This window comes from Perognathus longimembris, chromosome 3 (genome assembly GCF_023159225.1).
Source record: "Perognathus longimembris pacificus isolate PPM17 chromosome 3, ASM2315922v1, whole genome shotgun sequence".
Taxonomy (NCBI): domain Eukaryota; kingdom Metazoa; phylum Chordata; class Mammalia; order Rodentia; family Heteromyidae; genus Perognathus; species Perognathus longimembris.
Window position 1 is genome coordinate 110,376,149 of NC_063163.1, and position 21,141 is coordinate 110,397,289.

The 21,141-nt window shown below is 38.6% G+C and overlaps 1 protein-coding gene across 2 annotated transcripts in view; it reads right to left on the reverse strand.

Moving 5' to 3' along the window:
- The window catches only part of Gucy1a2 (guanylate cyclase 1 soluble subunit alpha 2), a 217,989-nt gene that overhangs the window by 36,812 nt on the left and 160,036 nt on the right, over positions 1-21,141 (reverse strand). For both annotated transcript variants that reach the window (XR_007210533.1, XM_048343770.1), the window contains exon 7: positions 4,433-4,587. Coding sequence is in view for 1 of the 2 variants with exons in the window: in XM_048343770.1 (XP_048199727.1) it covers positions 4,433-4,587 (155 nt within the window). In the remaining variant the exon portion in view is untranslated. The remainder of the gene's footprint in view (positions 1-4,432; positions 4,588-21,141) is intronic.

A 21,141-nucleotide genomic window follows, 5' to 3' on the forward strand; every position in this document is an offset into this window, starting at 1 on the left:
GTCATCCAATGAAGGTCTGCTATGACTGTCATGAGATTTTAGAGGTAAAAGATTTGTTATTGACCATCTAGATCCTAATATCTCAATCAAGATTAGACCCCATTTTCTTAGTTACTAGGGTAGAAGTTTAAGTACTACCTGAAACTCTAGCCTAAAAACATGATCTATGGAATTTTAGGCTTAATTGCTAATAGTCTAAAGATATTTGTAATTTAAGACTTAACATTTGGGGTCTTTTTTGTGATACTGGGATTTGAATTCAGGGCCTCACATTTTCTAGATAGGCACTCTTAACACTTGAGCCACACCTCCTAGCTCTTTGCACCAATGGAATAGGACCTCATTTTGTGCCCAGGGCCATCCTAGACCAGGATCCACATACTTCTAGTTCCCATGTAGCTTGGACATCAGGTATACACAATCATACTGCTTGCTTGTTCACACTGAAATGGAGTCTTGCTAACATTCTGCCAGGACTTGGTTCAAACTTCAATTATCCTGATCTCAACCTTCCAAGTACCCAAGTTACAACTTCTTTATAGATAATATAGGGGGTAGATATGTCTGTGGGAAGATTACGAACTTCTAAGGACTGTTATCACCTTTCCACATTTCTTAGAATATCTTAATTTATTCAAGTCAAGGACTCCATTGCTGCTTACACAGTAACATTATATTTCTGTATTTAAGAGGCTCATCTTCAGGAATCTGTATCATTCGTGGCAGTGAAAAGCCTACAGAAGTCAGGGATTTCATCTTGTAAAGTCTTCTTCAAGATTTTGCTGACATCAACATGTTAAGTAGAAATGTTCTCCAGAATGGGAGGTAATGAATGAGGGTTTAGCCTTTAAGATTTTCCCCTTGTTACATAGGCAGATTAATTTCTGAAACCTGTGAATATAACAGACTACATAGAACAATTAAGGTTGCAGATGAATTAAGATGGCTAGTCGTGTGACTTTAAGATGATTTTTAGCTTATCTACTGGCCCTTGAAGTGGAAGAGGGAAGAAGATGCATCAGGAGAGGTGATGGTGGTAGCAGGCACCATGCTGGCTTCAGCAATGGAGAGAGGGGACGACACTAAGCAAGGAAATTCTAGTAGCTAGAAAAGGCTGAAATCTTTGTCTCACAGAACTTGCAGAAAAGAATACAGCATGGAATACAACTTGATTTTAGTTCAATGACACTGCTATGAAACAATTAGGTTACATATTGGGTTGTTAAAGCCAATGGTAAGGGCTGGGAACAATGGCCTAGTGGCAAGAGAGCTTGCCTCATATACATGAAGCCCTGGGTTCGATTCCCCAGCACCACATATACAAAAAATGGCCAGAAGTGGCGCTGTGGCTCAAGTGGCAGAGTGCTAGCTTTGAGTGAAAGGAAGCCAGGGACAGTGCTCAAGCCCTGAGTTCAAGGCCCAGGACTGGCCAAAAAAAAAAAAAAAAAGCCAATGGTAAGTAATTACTGATTAATGAGTGATCAGCAAGTAATCCTATCTATAAGACTCATTTGAAGCAGTTTTTGGTTTTTTGTTTTTTGTTGTTTTTTTTCTTTTTGCCAGTCTTGGGCTTGGACTCAGGGCCTGAGCACTGTCCCTGGCTTCTTTTTGCTCAAGGCTAGCACTCTGCCACTTGAGCCACAGCGCCACTTCTGGCCGTTTTCTATATATGTGGTGCTGGGGAATTGAACCCAGGGCTTCATGTATATGAGGCAAGCACTCTTGCCACTAGGCCATATTCCCAGCCCCGTTTGAAGCAGTTTTAACTTCTGCTTAAATTGGGGTATTTTCCAGGAAAACAGTCACTTTCTAGCATGTGTCTCTAAGTTAGACCACTGTTAATAAAAATTCGTAAGAATAGAACTGATTACTAGTTCCATTCTGATTCATAGCTCAAATACCTTTGACCAAATAACCAAATGCATTCTTTCCTTAGGATTGCCAGATGGGTCTGTAATAGAACTATTTCTAAAATGATAGAAGGAAGTACAGAAATATGATGTCCATCTTCATGAGAAGAACAGGATGAAACAATAAATAAATGTTACTACATTCCAAGTAATAAGAACTTTATAAACATCAGGTTAAACCCTAGCAATAATTTCTGAATAGGTACTCGTTTTCTTTTTTTATTAAATTATTTTGTCATTCATAGGGCTTAAACTCAGGGCCTGTGCACTGTCCCTGAGCTCTTTTGCTCAAGGATAGTGTTCTACAACTTGGAGCCACAGCTCCACTTCCAGGTTTTGAGTGGTTAATTGGCGATGAGTCTCACAGGGACTAGGCTGGCTTTGAACTTTGATCCTCAGATCCCAGCCTCCTGAATAGCTAGGATTATAGATGTGAGTCACTGGTGGCTGATAATAAGTACTCATTTTCAAGATGAGAGAACTTAAGACAGGATTCTCATCCACAATCTAATTCTGAGTTTGTCTTATCCAATTGCAATGCAAATTTCCTCTTGTAATGAACAATTTGTGAGTAGTAGTGGTAAAATAAAGCTTGACTTTATCAAGAAAAGATGTTTTCACAGCAGAAGAATAACAAGCATTCTTTAAAAAATATCTAGGAGCTAATCAATTGCAAAATGAGAAAGTCACAAATATTTAAAAGTTAAGGAAACTTTCATATTAACGTAATTAAAAAAGTCTTTCTACATTTTTAGCTTGCATCCATCAAGGAAAAACAATTAAGTCTGCTCAGAGAAATCATTCAATTATTCATGCCACTTCAAAATTTGCTGAAGCCATCCTCAATATTAGCAACAATTTCTGCCTCATACATCAGTAACACAATGGTAAGGCCATTATTTGTAATATGTGCACTATTTATAAACATGGATGAGTGGGAACAAAGATGAGGGTAACCATCACATTTATTCGATAAAAGTGAAACCATCAAACATGGAGAAACCTAGACTCAATAGAGATTTATTTTTGTCAAGAAATAAAATTAGTGATGAAATGCTCTAGGTGAAGAGGAAATGATCCCTGGCCATTCATGCAACACAATGACTCATTTAATATCTCAAAGAAATGAGGACTGTCAAATCAGAGTTATAGTCCTGATTCTAAAGACATTTTCTGTTAAGTCTGCAAGGAATTTTCAGATTAAAAAAATCCAGTAATTCCAGTAAAATCTTTGAAAAGTAAAATTGTTATATGAAATGCAAAGTAAGAGCATACTTTGCATGAATTTAAAAGTACAAAATAAAACTAAGTGCTCATCAATGGAGAAATAAATTAATAAAACATCATGTCGTTGTGAACGGAATGTCACATAGCAAGTAACCAATGACCATTAATCTATGTTTCATCACAGACAGATTCTAAAAACATGAAGTTTTGGTCCAATACAAACCAAAACAGGAAAAAGAATATTGCCAAATACCACTTAGATAGATTAAAATATGTAAAATAAGATGCTATTGTTTAGGGATACATAGATAGAAAGTTAATACACCAAGAGTGGACTAACAGTTTACCAATTTGATTTCTAAGTTAACCAAAATAAGATACTAATGAAATATGTACCAATGACTAGCACAAAGTCTGAGCCAGGTGAGAAATTTTCATAATGTTCTTTTCCATTTATTCATAGAGGTCTACCTTATGGAACACTTAACTCATCAAACCAATAAATGTTTAAGAGGTGCTTGGTTTATGTTAAACATTTTTCCCTAAGTCCTGGGGAATATATTGATGCTCTAAACCAGACATACTCTGCCTATGTGGAGTGCATTTTAGTAGGGGAGATAACATTTATCAGAAACAAAACAGGGGTAAGGGGGAGGGGAGAGGGGGGTATGAGGGACAAGGTAACAAACAGTACAAGAAATGTATCCAATGCCTAACGTATGAAACTGTAACCTCTCTGTACATCAGTTTGATAATAAAAACTTAAAAAAAGAAACAAAACAAGGGTAAACTGAGAAGTCCAAGATGTGTACTGTTGTCAGAGATTACTTGAAAATCAATAGAGTTTGAAATTTTACTCTGTACATAGCATATTGAACTTGACAATTTTTGCTTAATATTTACTATTTTTAAAAGAATAGAAACAATGTAACCATTTTTTTCCATCTTACTCCTTTGGATTTTATAAACAATAAGGAACATTGTGCAGATCCTGGGATTTAAAGTGCATTGTAGACCCTTAACATTTGTCTTCTCCAGTATTTTAAGTAGGTCTACAACACAAAGACAGATCACAGGAAATGACAAACCTCTCAGTCAAGTCAGATGTTCCAGGTATTCTCGCAGGGTGCAAATACAAGTTTGTGTCACAATGACTATCTTTCAGATGGGACGGTTTACTTAGAACAACTTAGAGAAGGACAGGGTTAAGAAAAAGAAGAGGATGTCACAAAATGACAAGATACCAGCTCAACTCAGTACCCAAGAGAGGAGGAAGAAGGCCAGAGAACACTTACTGGTAAGTGGTGGGGCTGACATTGATGCGCCGAGGATGGCTTCCCGATTCAAATTTGCTTGCCAGAGTCACATTATTTCCAAACAGGCAATATCGTGGCATTCTCACCCCAACAACTCCAGCCAGCACGGAGCCCGAGTGAATTCCTATCCTCATCTACAAAAGGAAAAGGTAAAGAACATGCTTGTTTCCTCTGGGATGCAATGGTTTCAATACCAGGTACTTCTGTCATCCAATAATTAAGACCAGAGTTCCTCAAAGACAGGATCCAGGTCTCAGTCACTTTTATGAGCATAATATCTAGACAATTTCAGTGTTCAAGGATCATAAATGTTGTGAGATAAGTAAGTGGGTATTTAGAAAAATATGTTACAGGTTAAATCAAGATCCATTATTCCTCACACGGTCCTCCAGTGATTCTCCTAGCAGGCCCCATTATTTCCCTCCATAGCTTTAACACAGTTCTAAGTTAAATATTTATAATTCTGCTTCTTTTATATAATGTTGGATTTTTCCATGAGAGAAGAGTATTTGCTTAGTGTCTTACTGCTAGGTATTCAGCACTTAGAATAATACCTCAAGCAAAGCAGGTACCCAAAATGTACTAAGTGATTAACGTTGCATGCATTATTGGAGTTCCCTGGACAGAATAATAAAATGAAGTTATAGAGACTTCAACCCTTGAATTCATCAAGGCACTGATTGAAATGATGAAAAGGTAAGTTAAGCATGGTGTACGTATTCTCTGAGAATCTGATCAAGATTAACCTAGCCTGTACCTAGAAGGAGCCCTCAATATGTAGTTGACACGCATTTAAGTCTGATGAAATGAAGTTTTCTCCATGTGGTCTACAGAGAGCTATTGGGAACAAGGGAGGGAATACAGGGTAACTGCCAATGTGGTAGTCAGATCTCCCTCTCTGACAAACTGGTTGTGAAAACAAAAGGTCACTCTAGACAAACCCTCATAAGTAAAATGGAAGACTTCTTTATAAATCAACCCACAGTTTGAAATGAAGGCAGTCTGGCTGCTGCTCCACTTCTCACTTGCTTTTAACAACCATATTGAATTCCAACATGGTAGAAAGAGCCAAAATGCAGTAGAGAAAGAAGAAAAAAATGAAGTCATCCTACCAGACACCAAGTCATAGTACAAACATATTTGCCACATGAATTACATTGTATAAGAGTAGAAATAACGGGGCTGGGATGTGGCCTAGTGGTAGAGTGCTTGCCTAGCATGCAGGAAGCCCTGGGTTCGATTCCTTAGCACCACATACACAGAAAACTCCAGAAGTGGTGCTGTGGCTCAAGAGGCAGAGTGATAGCCTGGAGCAAAAAGAAGCCAGGGACAGTGCCTGGGACAAGCCCCAGGACTGGCAAAACAAAGAGTAGAAATAGCTAGGGCAGGTCCACATGGAAATACAGGTGTTAGATATGTGGAATATTTAAATAGGGAGAAAAGGATGATGTCCTTTCTGTGGGGAAAAAAATCTAAGTACATTAAAGATCTTAATGGAAAAGCACAACTTTGAAAAGAATTATATTAATTAATGAAAGGTTAACCGGTAGTATTAGTAAAACCTCAAAATACAAACACTTATGCCAGTTGCCAGTAGCTCATGCCTTTGTATTTGAAGGATACGTTAACTGGGTATAGAATTTCAGATTGACAGGTTTCTCTCTCTCTCTCTTTCTCTCTCCCTCTCTCTCTCTCACACACATACATACACATACACACACACACCATCTTTAAACTACTACTTTTTAAAATGTTCCATTTGCTTCTCCCCTGCATTCTGTCCAATGAGAAATCCACCACCACACTTAACTCTCCTACCTGTAATGTGTCTTTCTCTTATGCTGCTTTTCAGTGTTTATCTCTAGTTTTAAGTAAATGGTCATTACTTCTCTTGCTGTTTGCTTGTTTTTTGTGATTGGAGTTTGTTGTGCTCTCCAATCTATGGGTTTAAAGAGTTACGCCTAGGAATTTTCTAGACAAGAAAAAATATATTTTTCTGTCCATTTCTCTATTTACATGCATATTAGAATGCTCAAATTCTTTCCAAAGATCACTGATTATCTGTTCACTGAACATAATCTTCTCATTGTGTTTATTTTGGATTTCTATTGCTGTATCTCCAAACTGACTTCTTTTGCAACATCTACTCTCTTGTTAGTCACGTCCAGTGTACTTATCGCAAATACTACCATTTTCCATGCTAGAAGTTAAATTTGTGGTGATTCATTTGTCTTCCAGGAATAATTCAAATTTTGAACATATGGAACACGGTAAGAACAACTGTTTCAATTCTCTTTTTGTCTGCTCATTCTAACATCTGTTTGAGGCCTGTATCTGTCAGTTCTGATGGATTGACTTGTCTCCTCATTATGAGTCATGTTTTTAGCTTTTCTTCATGCTTAGTAATTCTTGACTGGAGGCCAAATGTCATCAATTTGACCTTGTTGAGTTGAATATTTTTTGCAAATGCTCTTGAGCTTTGTTTGGTGATAGTCAAGTTACTTAGAAACAGTTTGTTCCTTTCAACTCCTGCTTTTAAATCTTGCTAGACAAGTCTGGAGCAATGTGTCATGAAGGGCTAATTATCCTCCATTACTGAGACATGAACCCTCCGGATGCTCTCTGTAATTTAGAAGCATTTTGACTGCCTGACAGAGACAGGTATTTTCCCTGAAGTCCTAGGTGGGAGTCTGCTACTCATCCTTTCTGATGCCACTGACTTCCATTGTCTAGTATCCACTGTCATGCAAGCTGCTCTTTCGTATATTTTGTCCAGTTTGTTTTAATATTCTAAGGTGGAAGCATAAATCCAGCCCTGAACTCCATATTGGCTGGAAGTGGAGGTGACAGCATTTGTAAGAGATCAAAACTATCTGAAAAATGCAGGTTGATTCTGATGCGAGTTTATCCATTTGGATTTAAGAGTGGAAGTGCTGAATGGCAATGCTTCTTTTAAAGAAGACTGTGAAAGGCCTTTCTCCAAAATTAGTAACACATCTGTAATGGCATTATGTTTCTTTAGCCTTGTATTTTTACCTTCTGTATCACAGGATTGCTCAAATAACACTCAGACCTGAGAGGCTATTGTGACTGTCATTTGGGGCCAGTCATCTACTACTGTGATCACTGTCAGCAGAAGAGCAGGCAGGAATCCCACACTGACAGTTTTCCCAGTTTCTTTCTTCTGCACTCTCTGATAGAGGAAAAGACCCTGACACCAAGTATTCAAAAAGCTTGTATATAGTTGTACCTCTGATTCCTTTCAAAAGACCCGAGGCTTGGAAATAAAAGTTATTAGGGTATGAATTATCATAACCTGGAAAGGGTGAATATAAAGAACATGATATTCTTGGAGTTGGGCAAGGGAGGAAAGAAGTCATTAAAAACAGTCCCTTAGAAACCCTTAGAAAAGTGCTCAAGAGTATCAACAACCACAAAAAAAGAACATGGATGATCACTGTCTTTATCTTACAATAGAAAAGGATTGAGAGAATTATGTCATCTGCGAAGTAAGTCTCTACCATAGGAAACTTACAAGCTGAATCATCAGATTCCATTTTCTTTTACATTTCTTCTGACAAGTCATTGAGATTTCCCAGGAATTGTGTGGCCTATATGAGGAACTTACTGATTGCCCCATTCAGAATGTGCCAAGAGCATTCAGCAGTTAGACAAAATAGAGGGCCACATTTAACTATCCATGAGGGGGTTAGATTCAGCTTAGCAAATTTTAACCTTATTTAAATGGGTTAGCCAAGCAGTAACTCCTACCCTCACACCTTTGATAAACTAGCAGCCTCACATACAGCTGCTTGTGCCATCAGTGGACAATTGACAATGCCCTGAGGTCTGCATACATTTTTGGGTTTTCACAGCTGGAAAGTGTTTGCTGCTATTCACATCTTTTCCTGCCCCAAACATCATCAGTGATAAAGTTTTGTTTAAAAAAATCTGCACTCAACACACTGCCAACTTACAAATACCCTTCGCAAACCAGTATAAGCAAGAAATGTAAATGCTTTGATCACACCGAAGTTTTGACAAAGCATAGAAGACTATAGGGCAAACATAAGCATAACTTTGGCAGCCATTAGCACTCTGGTTTCCTTTAAGCAATTCACTTACTACTATTCTCATTTCTGCAGGTTCTGCGGGACTAATTCTACTTCCAAATGCAAGAGTAGGCTCAAAGTGGCCAAAGTATGTTAGCGATTAATGTAGGAAAAGACGAGCCCACGTAAAAGTCAATGAAAGAGGCATTTGCAGGGAGATATATTAAGAACCCTTTCTTTCCCCTGGGTGTGTGTTTATGAGCAGAAGACAGTACTTCAGTGAACAGCTAGAGCCAAATCACCATGATTAGAGACACAGGAGCTAGAGATATATGGGACCAATTTGAGGAGCTTCAGGATGAAGCCAATGCAGGGAAGGTAACAACCCTATAGCTAGCCATCTCAGGTCTTCTGTTATTTTGGATAAATCTATTCTGTTTGATTAAGGAACCTTATTTGTTCTATAATGGGTAAAAGAAAACTTTCCATGTGACACATTAGCTAAAACAACCAGTCCTACCCACCCTAGTGGTAGTGGCTCACACCTGTAATCCTAGCTACTCAGGAGGCTGAGATCTGAGGATGGTGGTTCAAAGCCACCTGGGGGCATAAAAATCCATGAGAGGGGCTGGGAATATGGCCTAGTGGCTCCTACACATGGAGCTCTTGGTTTCGATTCCCCAGCACCGCATATATGGAAAACGGCCAGAAGGGGCGCTGTGGCTCAGGTGGCAGAGTGCTAGCCTTGAGCAGGAAGAAGCCAGGGACAGTGCTCAGGCCCTGAGTCCAAGGCCCAAGACTGGACAAAAAAAAAAAAAAAAAAGAAAAAGAAAAAAGAAAAAGAAAAATCCATGAGACTCTTATGTTCAATTAACCATCAGAAAACCAGAAGTAGAGCTGTGACTCATAGTGGTAGAGCAGAGTGTTCGCATTCAGCAGAAAAGTTCAGGAACAATGCCCAAGCCCTATGACGAAGCCCTATCACAGACCAAAACAGAAACAGACTCACCCTACCTCTCTTCCCACACTTGATAGTAGCTACTGTATTACACATCCATTTATAATTCAGTAAGGGGATTGATCAATTTGAGAATGTTCTAACAAATAAATACCAACTTGTGTTGAAACAGTCCTATCTAAGCAAGGGAAAAGGTCAAAACTAAACAAGAAGGTCCATAGTGGGAATGCAAATATATTCTCGTAGAAAAAGGCACTGTGTATTCATGTTAGCATAAGTCTTAAGGTTGTGACTAGTTGTGTGAGAAGCCCTGGGTTCAATTCCCAGTATTACTCTTCCATTACATACACATAAAAGATTTTATGCTATAGAGAAATCATTATTCAAGCAGCTAAGTAAGAATAAAGGAGGAAAACATTTCATTTTTAAAAATCAGAATTGGTAAAAAAAAAAAATCAGTATCCATTTCATTATAAAACACTCCTTTCACCAATAAAATAAATTGAATAAAATTGATTTTCTCATGTTCTTCCAAGCCCTGACCCTAGCTAGCTTCTGAAATCAGATGACCTTGGGCAGTAGTATGGCCTTTGACTCTTGTTCTTTACTCATTATTTCCCCAACAAGGTAAAAGTTAGTCACTGTTTTAAATTCCAACTTCAGAAGTTCAGGATTTATAAGAAAAAAATATGCCATCCACTCCCATGCTCTGTGTGGTCTTTTGAATGTTTGCTCATCTCCTGGATGGGTCAGGAAGTGGGGAGAGATAATTTCTCCGGCTAGGTGGCTTTGCCTTCCCCTTATCTTAGGACTCAGCCTCCGGTCTGATGGTGTCAAAATGTCACATTCGCAGATAATATGCTTGGACAAATAGCACTTTGTGTGAGCAAAATATATCTGATGCTGTTTATTGTACATCTTACAGAAGTACCATTTACTGATAAATTTCACTTTATAGGCAATGCTGGACCAAATAAACACCCTCATCACTTGTAGGTTAACATACAATTTAAGATACACAATAAGCACTATTCTTGTTTGGTGCCTTTTGTAAAAAAAACTAAAACAGGGTGGAATTTGAAACGAGCCCTTTGATGATGGAGAGGAGAGTAGATTTGTAATAGTGTTTGAGGTTTTGAGATGAAGAAGGATGGCATTCTACAAAATACTGAATAGGAAGGTAAGCTTGGTGAACTTCAAGTAAATGATGGAGCTGAATAAAATATCATAGCTTGCCTTGGAAACATACAATAGGGCTCCATCTCACCCTGTGCTGCCACACGTCACCAAGAGTGCAGATGCTATTGTCTAAGAGCATTGAGTGTGATCCCGCTTGTTTGGAGGGCATTGTTATTGGTGTCCCACAAGCTGAATCTGAACTGTATCTTTTATGCAAATAAAAAAGGCTTAGTATTTTTTAAGCAAGAAATTGACTCAAAGCTATCATAATACTGCAATTAGAAACTACGTACTTAGACATCACTAGCACGTAATTTTGAGGTTAAAAAAACGTGCCACTTTGTGCTAGAAATAAGGATCATAAAACAATAGTGTCACATTTTAAAATTCACAAGAACTGATTGTTTATAATTTTAAAAATGAACAGATGATAAAGATCTGGGGAATTTAAAAAATGATTGCGACTGTTTCCTATCAATATTTGATTTTCATTCTGATATGTCGGAAGGCAGTAGAGACCTTTGCTAATATTTGGCTATTTGAGTAACAATGCTAAGGAAACACTTGGCTAATCACATCTGTTACATTAATCAAATCATTCTGTGATATTTTATTTAGCCTATTAACTACATCTTCATTGTATAATTGCCCAGAATAAAATCCACCTCATACTAATATCATAAAGGCACTTCTTTCACCGAGTCTTAATTGCTAAAACTTCAAAGCTCAGAGACTTATCTATTTTCAGACTACCACTGAAAAATACCTGATCGCTCTCTTAACTAAGGAAATCACCTGTCAAAATGCTGTGCTTAACTAGATTAGCTAGGAAGGAAGGAATTTTTGTAGCATGGAATCAAAAAAAAATGATTAAGTTTTTTTCCTTTATATGCAGAAATGGAATCCTTTGACAAAGAATAGAGACTTGGGGGAAAGTTTTAACAGTATTACATGTGAGTATAGAATAACTTCCACTTTGCCATCTAAGTTAGCTAGTAAAATATAAATTTTTCCATGTGGGCTTGTTTAGTGAGAGGAAGGAGTAGAATGGAGGAAAGGAGAAAGACAAGAATAGGTATTTTATTCAGAAGACCCAGGAGTCAACCAACAGAAAATCTTTCAACAAAAACATTTCATAGTTGGAGCTATTTTAATTGTAACCCAGGAGACACAGTTTCAACAGACAGAACATAAACAACCTTTACCCTTTCATCCTTAACAAACATTAAACTATAAAATGTGAGACGCTATTTTTCTCTTACCCTTTCCTTTCTTTTTCTCTTCTCTCTTGGCCCCCCTTCCACAACTATCAGGGAACAATTCAATCCCAAATACACATCTACCCCCTTGCCTTCAAAGTACTTCAAGTCTCACCGAGTTGTAAAAATATACAAATCTTAATTCTTAAAAAAATCACTGCCTTACATATATAACTGTAATCCCTCTGTACATTACTTTGACAGTATAAAAATAATTTAACAAATCATTTCCTCCCAATATTAGATACTGAAATTGGCTATTTCCAATTTGCCACCGCTGAAAACAAAAGCTCTCAAATATTTGATCTTCCACTCACTGACTACTTAGTAAAAATAATACTATCTGTGAGTACTTGTAGGTAATAGAATTGCTTTGGGAAAAACTTAGTTCTTTTGAGTTCCTAGAAGTCACACATCAAGAGAAAACAATGCGTTTGACAGACATATTACATGTTCATTGTTCTTAGCACCTGTTGTAGCCATGTATTTTTGCTAGCCTGGTAAAGAACAAAGATCACAGCCACATCTAGAGTTAAGGCATATGGAATCAGCACTCTCCTCCTGAGTTGTAAGAAATGTCGACTCCTGCCTGTATATGGGAATTGAGCAAGAGGACTAGAATTTTGCCTGAAGAGATCATGACTTCATCAATCTAGAATCCGATTTGGGCACTGGGATTCCATTAACCATCTTAGGGTTTCTCATGTGCAGCCAAGGTTGAGATGCATGCAAGGGACAGCAATCACTCCATAACACAGCTATTTGTCCAAATTATCAACCCTCAGGACACAAGTCGTTAACATAGCTCCACCCTTGGCCTCTCAACCCTTCAGCTAGCATTGTACATCTTTCCTCCACAAATGTAGACACATCTATGGCCTCACCTCTTCATAATATCCCTCCTTCCATAATATTCCCAGGAAACTAAAGCAGCCAACCAACCATTCCTGTCCTATCTCCTGATGACTTTCAAAAGCAACAGAAGTATATGTGTAATAAAAAAAAAACACATTAGTAACTAGGGCAGAGCTCTGCCTGCGGCTCAGCCTCAGTGCGCTTTCATCGATGTAAGACAGAAGTTTCCGTGACACTTCCGCGTGGAGTCGTGGGAGCAAGGGTGTCCCACACTATCTGGGGGTGTTGGTCATTACAAGATTTCCCACACCATGACAGCTGGTGGGAAGCTTTGTAGAGAAAGAGGTCTTGGACTCCCCAGCAATTATTTGTTGTATAACTCTAGGAGCAATTCTCCCTAACTATATCCTCATAACCTGACTTATATAGTTATACCAGGAGGTTCCAATTCCAAAACAATATTTTTTTTAAATATGATATGAGAATTATAGTAGATACGATGGGAGGCTGATACTGGATAAGCATTCAATCATATCCAACCTGAAACATAATTGTTAATTTTTACTCAAAATAATGTTCAATTGCATTTAGCTTCTCTTGGTGTAAGGGCTGAGGAATTTCCACAGATGTGGAAAGTGAAATACAAAAGATAAATGGCTGGCAAAAGAAGGCACAGCCAGGGGAAATTGAAGCCCAACTGGAGCCTAATTCTTATGGCTTCCAGTGAATCAGTATTTGTGTCATTGCATTCTGATTATTTTCTTTAATCATTTCTTTTCATTACTAGAAATGAAATGGCATGAGGGTAATTTTAGTTTAACCAAGGCTCCATGGAAACTGTTGAATTAGTTACATGTCATTGCCAAAGGAATAGGTCAAGGGAAAGGAAGTCATTTCTCAATGGTTAAATTCTTGTAACATTTTACATAATAACAAAGTTGTACCAGAGATGCACAACACCAAAGTCTCATAACCAGGTATGACTGCTACAGGTGCTAGCCAAGATGAGAACTTAGAAAATAAAACTAACGTATATAAGGTGCTAGCCAAGATGAGAACTTAGAAAATAAAACTAACGAGTATAAGGTGCTAGACAAGATGAGAACTTAGAAAATAAAACTAACATGTATAAGCTGTGGTCTTTAGTGACAGTAATGTGTCAATAAGGGCTCATTAATTGTAACAATTTTACCAGGCTAGCCTTCAGATAGAACTAGGAAAAAGTGCAAATGGAGTCTGCCGGTTCCCTATCTTACTAATCATTCTGAAGACTTAAAGATATTCTAAAACATTTTTTCTACAAATGTAAAACTAGATGTTCTACATTAACACAAAGGACATCACTTACTGAAAAACACTTGGAATGATACACTTTGAATGATAAAACATTTTGTAAGTCAAGCCTAGAAAGAAAAAAGATCCATGTTTTCCCCCTTATATGTGGAAGCTAGATTTAGCTTATAAACTTTTAAGTAAATTCATTGGGTGGTTTGCAAGTATGTACTAATGTATTAACTGAAATATGGTCGATTCAAGGGAGAACTCAAATAACGTAATGCCTTAGAAAGGCAGAGTTCAGGAAATGGGTACATGGAAAGGGAAAGACAAAGAGGAAGAGGGGGAGAATGCAGTTAGGAATCCAATAACAGCCTATAAAATTAAGAAGAGTGAGGGAAGGGGAGGGAGGGATGAGAATGTTGGAAGGGGTGCCATGGACTAAGATGCATTGTATTCATAAACTACTTTGCTAAATGGCAATTCCTTTGTACAAGTACAAAAAGATAATTTTTAAGAGAGAGAAACGGTGTTTTACCTATACAAATCCAGGCAGTGGTAGCTTGCTCAATTGATTTTGATATGTAATAAAAAGGACTGAATATAACAGGACAAATAGTTTACAAACATTGGAGAGAAATGAATCAAATTAGCAATGAGCATTCCTTTGGTACATAGCCATCCTTTCAGTTGTCAGTCCTTACAAGCATTTCTGTCATTTGGACATTAGGTGGCGCTCATGCTCATCACACGGAGCAGGTTGGCTCCGTACTATTAGTGATAGGTCAACTGGACAAGCGGGGAAGATGTGACTCCCCAATATTTTTGAAGAGAAAATTGGGAAAACAAAATCAACCCCCTAAGAAGACTAAGATACTTTGGGTGGGGTAGCCTGTTTCAAAATACTAACAAAACTGGAAATAGTCACTGGGCAAGATTCACATATCCCAAGAGGTCCAGTTGGTGGGCTTCAAGATCCTGAGGTCATGGGAAACGATGTGCGTGTAGGTGGTAGCTTTTCAAAGGAGTCATCAATCAACACTCCGGACTGAGAGTCATCACTCTTATTTTCTTAAAGTTCTAGAACTTTTCAGTATCTGCATCTATCAAGGTATTTCACCTTTAGTAGACAATGGTAACATGCTGATTGAAAGAATAAATAAATGGAGGAGTACAATGTATGAATGAAAGGAATTTCCATACTAGGCCCCAATCCCATCTCTCCTTGAAATACATTCAGCATTATGATTCTTTTTAACCACAGGTGGCATTCAATATTCAATGTTTGCAAGCGAAGAATAAGTAACAACTTTTAACTAAGAGTAAATACCTCTTAAATCAGTTTTGTGTAACTAATCCTAATTCAGCTTGCCATATTATTCTGATAAATGATAAAGGAATGTCAACCTAGACCTTATAAAGTTATATGTTCATATGGTCCAAAAGCCTGGCTAAAAATTGGAAAAATAAAACCAATGGCTACAAAAAGAAAAAGAGTACTGTGGATTCAAATAACTACTCTAAACTCAACTGTCCTTTTAAACAACCATTTTGTGGTGCTCTTGCTATGAAACAATAATTGATTCTGGAGAATCAATTTTTTTCCATGGACTATAATAAATCTTCGGTTTTACAAGGCTCTTCTTTTTACCTACCCTTTACAAAAGAGCTCTGGAGTTGAAATGCAAGATTTTGTAGTATTTATTTGTGAGTAGCAAGTTATTGATCTCACCCACGAAAATAAAAGAAAATGAGAAGCAACTTTCTTTTCTTCCAAAGGGGAATTGCTAAATGAAGAACCCACACAAAGTAGTCATCAAGGAATCATTTGTGTGTTTTTATGGAGTGGTGGTATATACAAATTCATTGTAACGAATTCCTGTGCACACAGAATTCTCTCCAAATACTTAGGACTGAGTTGTTTTGTGCTGACTCTATTCCTCCCTCCCATAACATTCAGAAATCTTTACTTTTATCCAAATGAAAATTCTTATCAATGGAGAAGTTCCTCAGTATGTTTGTCTACCTGTGTATGACATTCTAGGACCATCAGAGAGACAGTAGTTACTTTGACCAATCCGTAAGTCACCTGCAGGTCCCCAAACACTTCAAGTTGTTTGACTCCAGGAATCTTCCTTGTGACCAATTACTGCTCTCACTGTCTCCCCTTTTGCTGGTTAGTCCTCGCTCTAACCTCCAGAGACCCAGCCAAACCATTATCTCTCTTCTCTCCTCTCTCCTCATCTCTAGATGGATAGATTCTCACCTTTCAGACCATTGCTTAGACATCGCTTCCCCTGGGAAGCCTCTCCTCAGAAATGTAGGCATCCCTGGCATGACCTGCATTCACCATTCCTCTTCTGCCATCTATACGTCATGTATTTGTTTTTCCCATGACCTGTCTCCTCTGCTTAGTTCCGAACTCTGGGGACGCGAGGGTAGCATCTGTCTGACTCATTCGTTTCCCATACTTTTCAGACACTTCCTGGCCAAAAGGCAGGGGGGCTCCACAGTTCAATATGAACTCAAGCCACTTCGTTATAAACCTTGGAATAGAAATGAGGCTCTCTAAAGCCACTTGAAATGCATTTTGCATGCTTTAACTAGTTTCTCCTCCTTAAAAAGACAAGGGGAGGGCTGGGAATATGGCCTAGTGGTAAGAGCGCTTGCCTTGTATACATGAAGCCCTGGGTTCGATTCCCCAGCACCACATATATAGAAAACGGCCAGAAGTGGTGCTGTGGCTCAAGTGGCAGAGTGCTAGCCTTGAGCAAAAGGAAGCCAGGGACAGTGCTCAGGCCCTGAGTTCAAGGCCCAGGACTGGCCACAAAAAAAAAAAGGCAAGGGGAGAGACCTTCCTAAAGCATGTATTAAGGAATCATTTTCCAGAAACTTGTAGAAAGTATTTTTGTGTTCTCCTTTACTCTAGTGTTTCTGTCAAGTCAAAAGGTCAACAGTAACCCTTGGATGAATGACACAAGGTAACTCAGGGTTAGGTTTGTGCCTCTATCCAAGTCATAGTACTTGTTGCCTGCAAGTGTCTACAGCTTTGGCTTGGGCCTTGCAAAACCAGACACGGGGAACCAGGAACACAGCAGAAGGAAGGCGGGCCAGCTTCAGGAACACAGCTTGGAACACAGCTTTGATAAGGTGTGAGGTGTATGGCAGAAGACTCGGCCCTCACAGCAATTCATTCCTCAGACCCAGAAAGGAGTCCTCGCTCCTCAACTTAACATGAAGGAGCTGTTAGGAACTTTCGTCCGCCTGGGTTTTAGTTTTCTGTGGCCATATAGCCACACCTATCCTCTAGTTTGCTTATTCTGATCTCTTTACCTTGTCCATACCCATCTCACAGGATCCTGGCGATCCGACTGTGGGCTGTCTTGCTGTGGACTCGGCTCAACCAAGTTTGGTCACCAGGCTTTCATATTCTTCCCTTGCTGAGGAGTCTTGGTTCAAATTGTGATTGGAAAGACCACTAGTAGTTTAATCCTGGTCTACATACATATGTTATACATATATGTCTCTCTATATAGATATGTATGTACACACACATAAAAAAATACATATGTTTTTGACCTGGCCTTAAGTGAATCGTTGTTGCTTTCTGAGCTTTATCATCTCCATTTACACATTATAGTTCTGAGGATAACTCATTATTCCCCTAATTATCCCTAGCATTCAAATGAATACTGACAACTTGCCACACGCTTTGATAAGGCTCCGTCATATATTATCTCATTTAATTGCATTATTTTGTTGAATAGATAATCTGGCACCAAAGCCTGCTCTCTTGGATTCTTAGATCCATTGTCTCTGAGTGCAGAAACAGCTTAGAAAGCTGCTGTTTATTAATAGAAGACTCCAACAATTGGTATTTTTCCTAAGAAGTACAGTTTTCACAACACAAAATTATATTACAAATGTTTGCCTTACAGGTATTGCAGAAATAATTTTAAGTAATCTTTGATTTTAGCAGAATACTGTTCATATCTCTCAGACTTACCGTCTTACTGAATTAGTCACTAAATTTTAACTAATATACGTACTTGAAAGCTGATATAGTCTCATACGTATAGAAAGAATATATCCTAAAATTACAATTCCTTTAGACAGTTTGTCCTAACATCCATTCCTACAAGTTGTTTTAATGAGCAAGAATGGTACTATCAACACAAGAGGGAAGCAATGGCAGGGTATCATTTTATAGTCTAGAGTATCACATTTCAACATGCAATTATGTTTTGTCACAATATTAGTAAAGTGAATGTTCCCTTCAATAATAGTAATGACTCACATATTTTAAATCAAAGAGCCATGGTAAAACGGTATTTTATGAGACGAAAAGGTAGTGATAGACATACACATGTTTGATTAGATCCCTGAATCTCTGGTAACTACCAAAATAAGGCAGGAGTCCTCTGTTTTCTTCTTGCTTTTGGTACACCTATTCACAGATGAGAGTGTACTCAGGAGCACACAGGGGCCAGGCTCAGTGGCTCATGCCTGTAATCCTGGCTACTCAGAAGGCTGAGATCTGAGGATGGCGATTCAAAGCCATCTCCAGCAAACCGAAAGTAGAGCTGTGGCTTGAAGTGATGCTGGGGCTCAAAGAGGTAGAGTGCTACCCTTGGGTAAAGAGCTCAGGGACACAGCAGCCCCACTTTTGGGTATCTATCCAAAAGACCACAAACAAAATCACACTAAAGCCACCAGCACAACAACATTCATCGCAGCACAATCTGTCATAGCTAGAATCTGGAACCAACCCAGACGCCCCTCAGTAGACAAATGGATCAGGAAAATGTGGTACATATACACAATAGAATTTTATGCCTCTATCAGAAAGAATGACATTGCCCCATTTGTAAGGAAATGGAAGGACTTGGAAAAAAATTATACTAAGTGAAGTGAGCCAGAACCAAAGAAACAAGGACTCTATGGTCTCCCTCATAGGGAATAATTAGCACAGGTTTAGGTTAGTCACAGCAGAGGATCACAAGAGCCCAATAGCGAAACCCTTATGAACACATAAGATGATGCTAAGTGAAATGAACTCCATGTTATGGAAACGATTGTTATATCAGTGTTGTAACTACTTTCAACATGCTATGTGTAACTGTAGCTTCTATTATTGATGATCTTCTTGTATCCGCTTCCTGTGGTTGTACCTACACTATCTCTGTATCTTATCTGAGTATATTGGAAACTGTGTATATTGGTATTAGAACTAGGAAATTGAAAGAGAATACCAAAATCGAGAGACACAGGGTAAAAAAGACAAACAACTACAAAAGCAATACTTGCAAAACTGTTTGGTGTAAATGAACTGAACAATTCATGGGGGGGAAGGGAAAAGGGGAGAGGGGAGGGAGGAATGAGGGACAAGGTAATAAACAGTACAAGAAATGTATCCAATGCCTACCGTATGAAACTGTAACCTTTCTGTACATCAGTTTGATAATAAAATTTTTTTTAAAAAAATAAATAAAAAAACAAAACAAAAAAGAGCTCAGGGACAGAGCCCAGGCCCAAATTCAAGTCCCACAACCAACAAATAAAGAGGACACAGAAAGTTTGTTTATCCAAACATTCCAAGTGTAGGTCAACAAGTATTATATACACAAATGGACATGTTCAGTTGAAACCCCCTTGTACAACTATTTGATTTAATCAGTGTAGAGTAGTCAATTCTCAAGGCCATCAAGAGCATGGAGTTAACTACACCTAGTATCTTGCTTACTGTCTTCATCCCACCCCCTTTCATTGTGCCTCCCATATACAAAGCAAATCAATAAATATGTAAGTACCAAGCATGCAATCAGAATTTAAATCGTGTATTCACAAACCATATTTTTTTCTTTTAGAACATTAGATGAGATACAGGGCACAGAAAGGTCTTAGAGTTGATGTTGGCCTAGAAAGACAATAGGCTAAAAGTTTTTTAGAGACACCTATAAGGTGGGATTGCAGCGAACGATTGGAGAGATAGGTGGATGACAAATGGATAGCAGATTAGATAGATAAAAGATAACAGAAAGAATGTTATAAGGGAGGATGACCCTAACTCTGGCTTAGTGTGTGAGATATTCTTGGTTAAAATAGAGGCCAAAAGGGGCTGGGGATATAGCCTAGTGGCAAGAGTGCCTGCCTCGGATACACGAGGCCCTAGGTTCAATTCCCCAGCACCACATATACAGAAAACGGCCAGAAGTGGCGCTGTGGCTCAAGTGGCGGAGTGCTAGCCTTGAGCGGGAAGAAGCCAGGGACAGTGCTCAGGCCCTGAGTCCAAGGCCCAGGACTGGCCAAAAAAAAAAAAAAAAAATAGAGGCCAAAGGAGAAAGGACAGGTTCTTTTTGGGTCGGCTGGAGGTAGGAGACAAGTTCATGTAAAGGAGCATTAAATTTGAATTGGAGACCTTTAAGGTGGTTGTAGAAGTCATGACTAAGGCACATTTAGCAAAAGGTGTGTATTCAACATGGAGGAAAAGAAACTCCCAGGGATTCATTTGGGACATGTATAGTTAAGAGACTCATAAAATAAAAATCCAGACCAAGAGTCTGAAGTTTTAGAGTAGGCATGTCAGGATTATAAGTCAGAGGAAATGTAACTGAGTGTGGGAACAACCAAGAAAGAAATTCATGAGAGTCAAGTGATGAAGCATGGAGCCATAGAAAGATCTCGAAATTCACAAGGCTGTAAAGGTTGAAGTCATTTCCACAGTGGATCTTCAGTGAGGTCAGGAGAAAGGGCGCTGGGGAGAATAACCTTGTTATTTGGAGAATGAAGTCAAGAGCCAATGCTGAGAACAGGAAAACAAGTCCAAGAGTTGTCCTATCTTGAGGGTCTCTGAGCCAAGCTGCCTGCCTGGAAGATAGAATCCAGCCATTGGCATTTTTCCACATCAGTAAGAAGAGAACATGCAGAGCATGGTCGAAGCCTCTCAGTGAGATGACCTTAATCTCTGGATCTTGGAAGAAAACCACAGTCATGCTTCATTTCTGAAACCTCTGGAGAATTTGCAGTCTGCTAAACACAACCTTAAGGTCACATTTTTAAATTATTCCTTTGCCCCCAGTCACTGGAAAAGAATTCAAAAAGGAAAAAAAT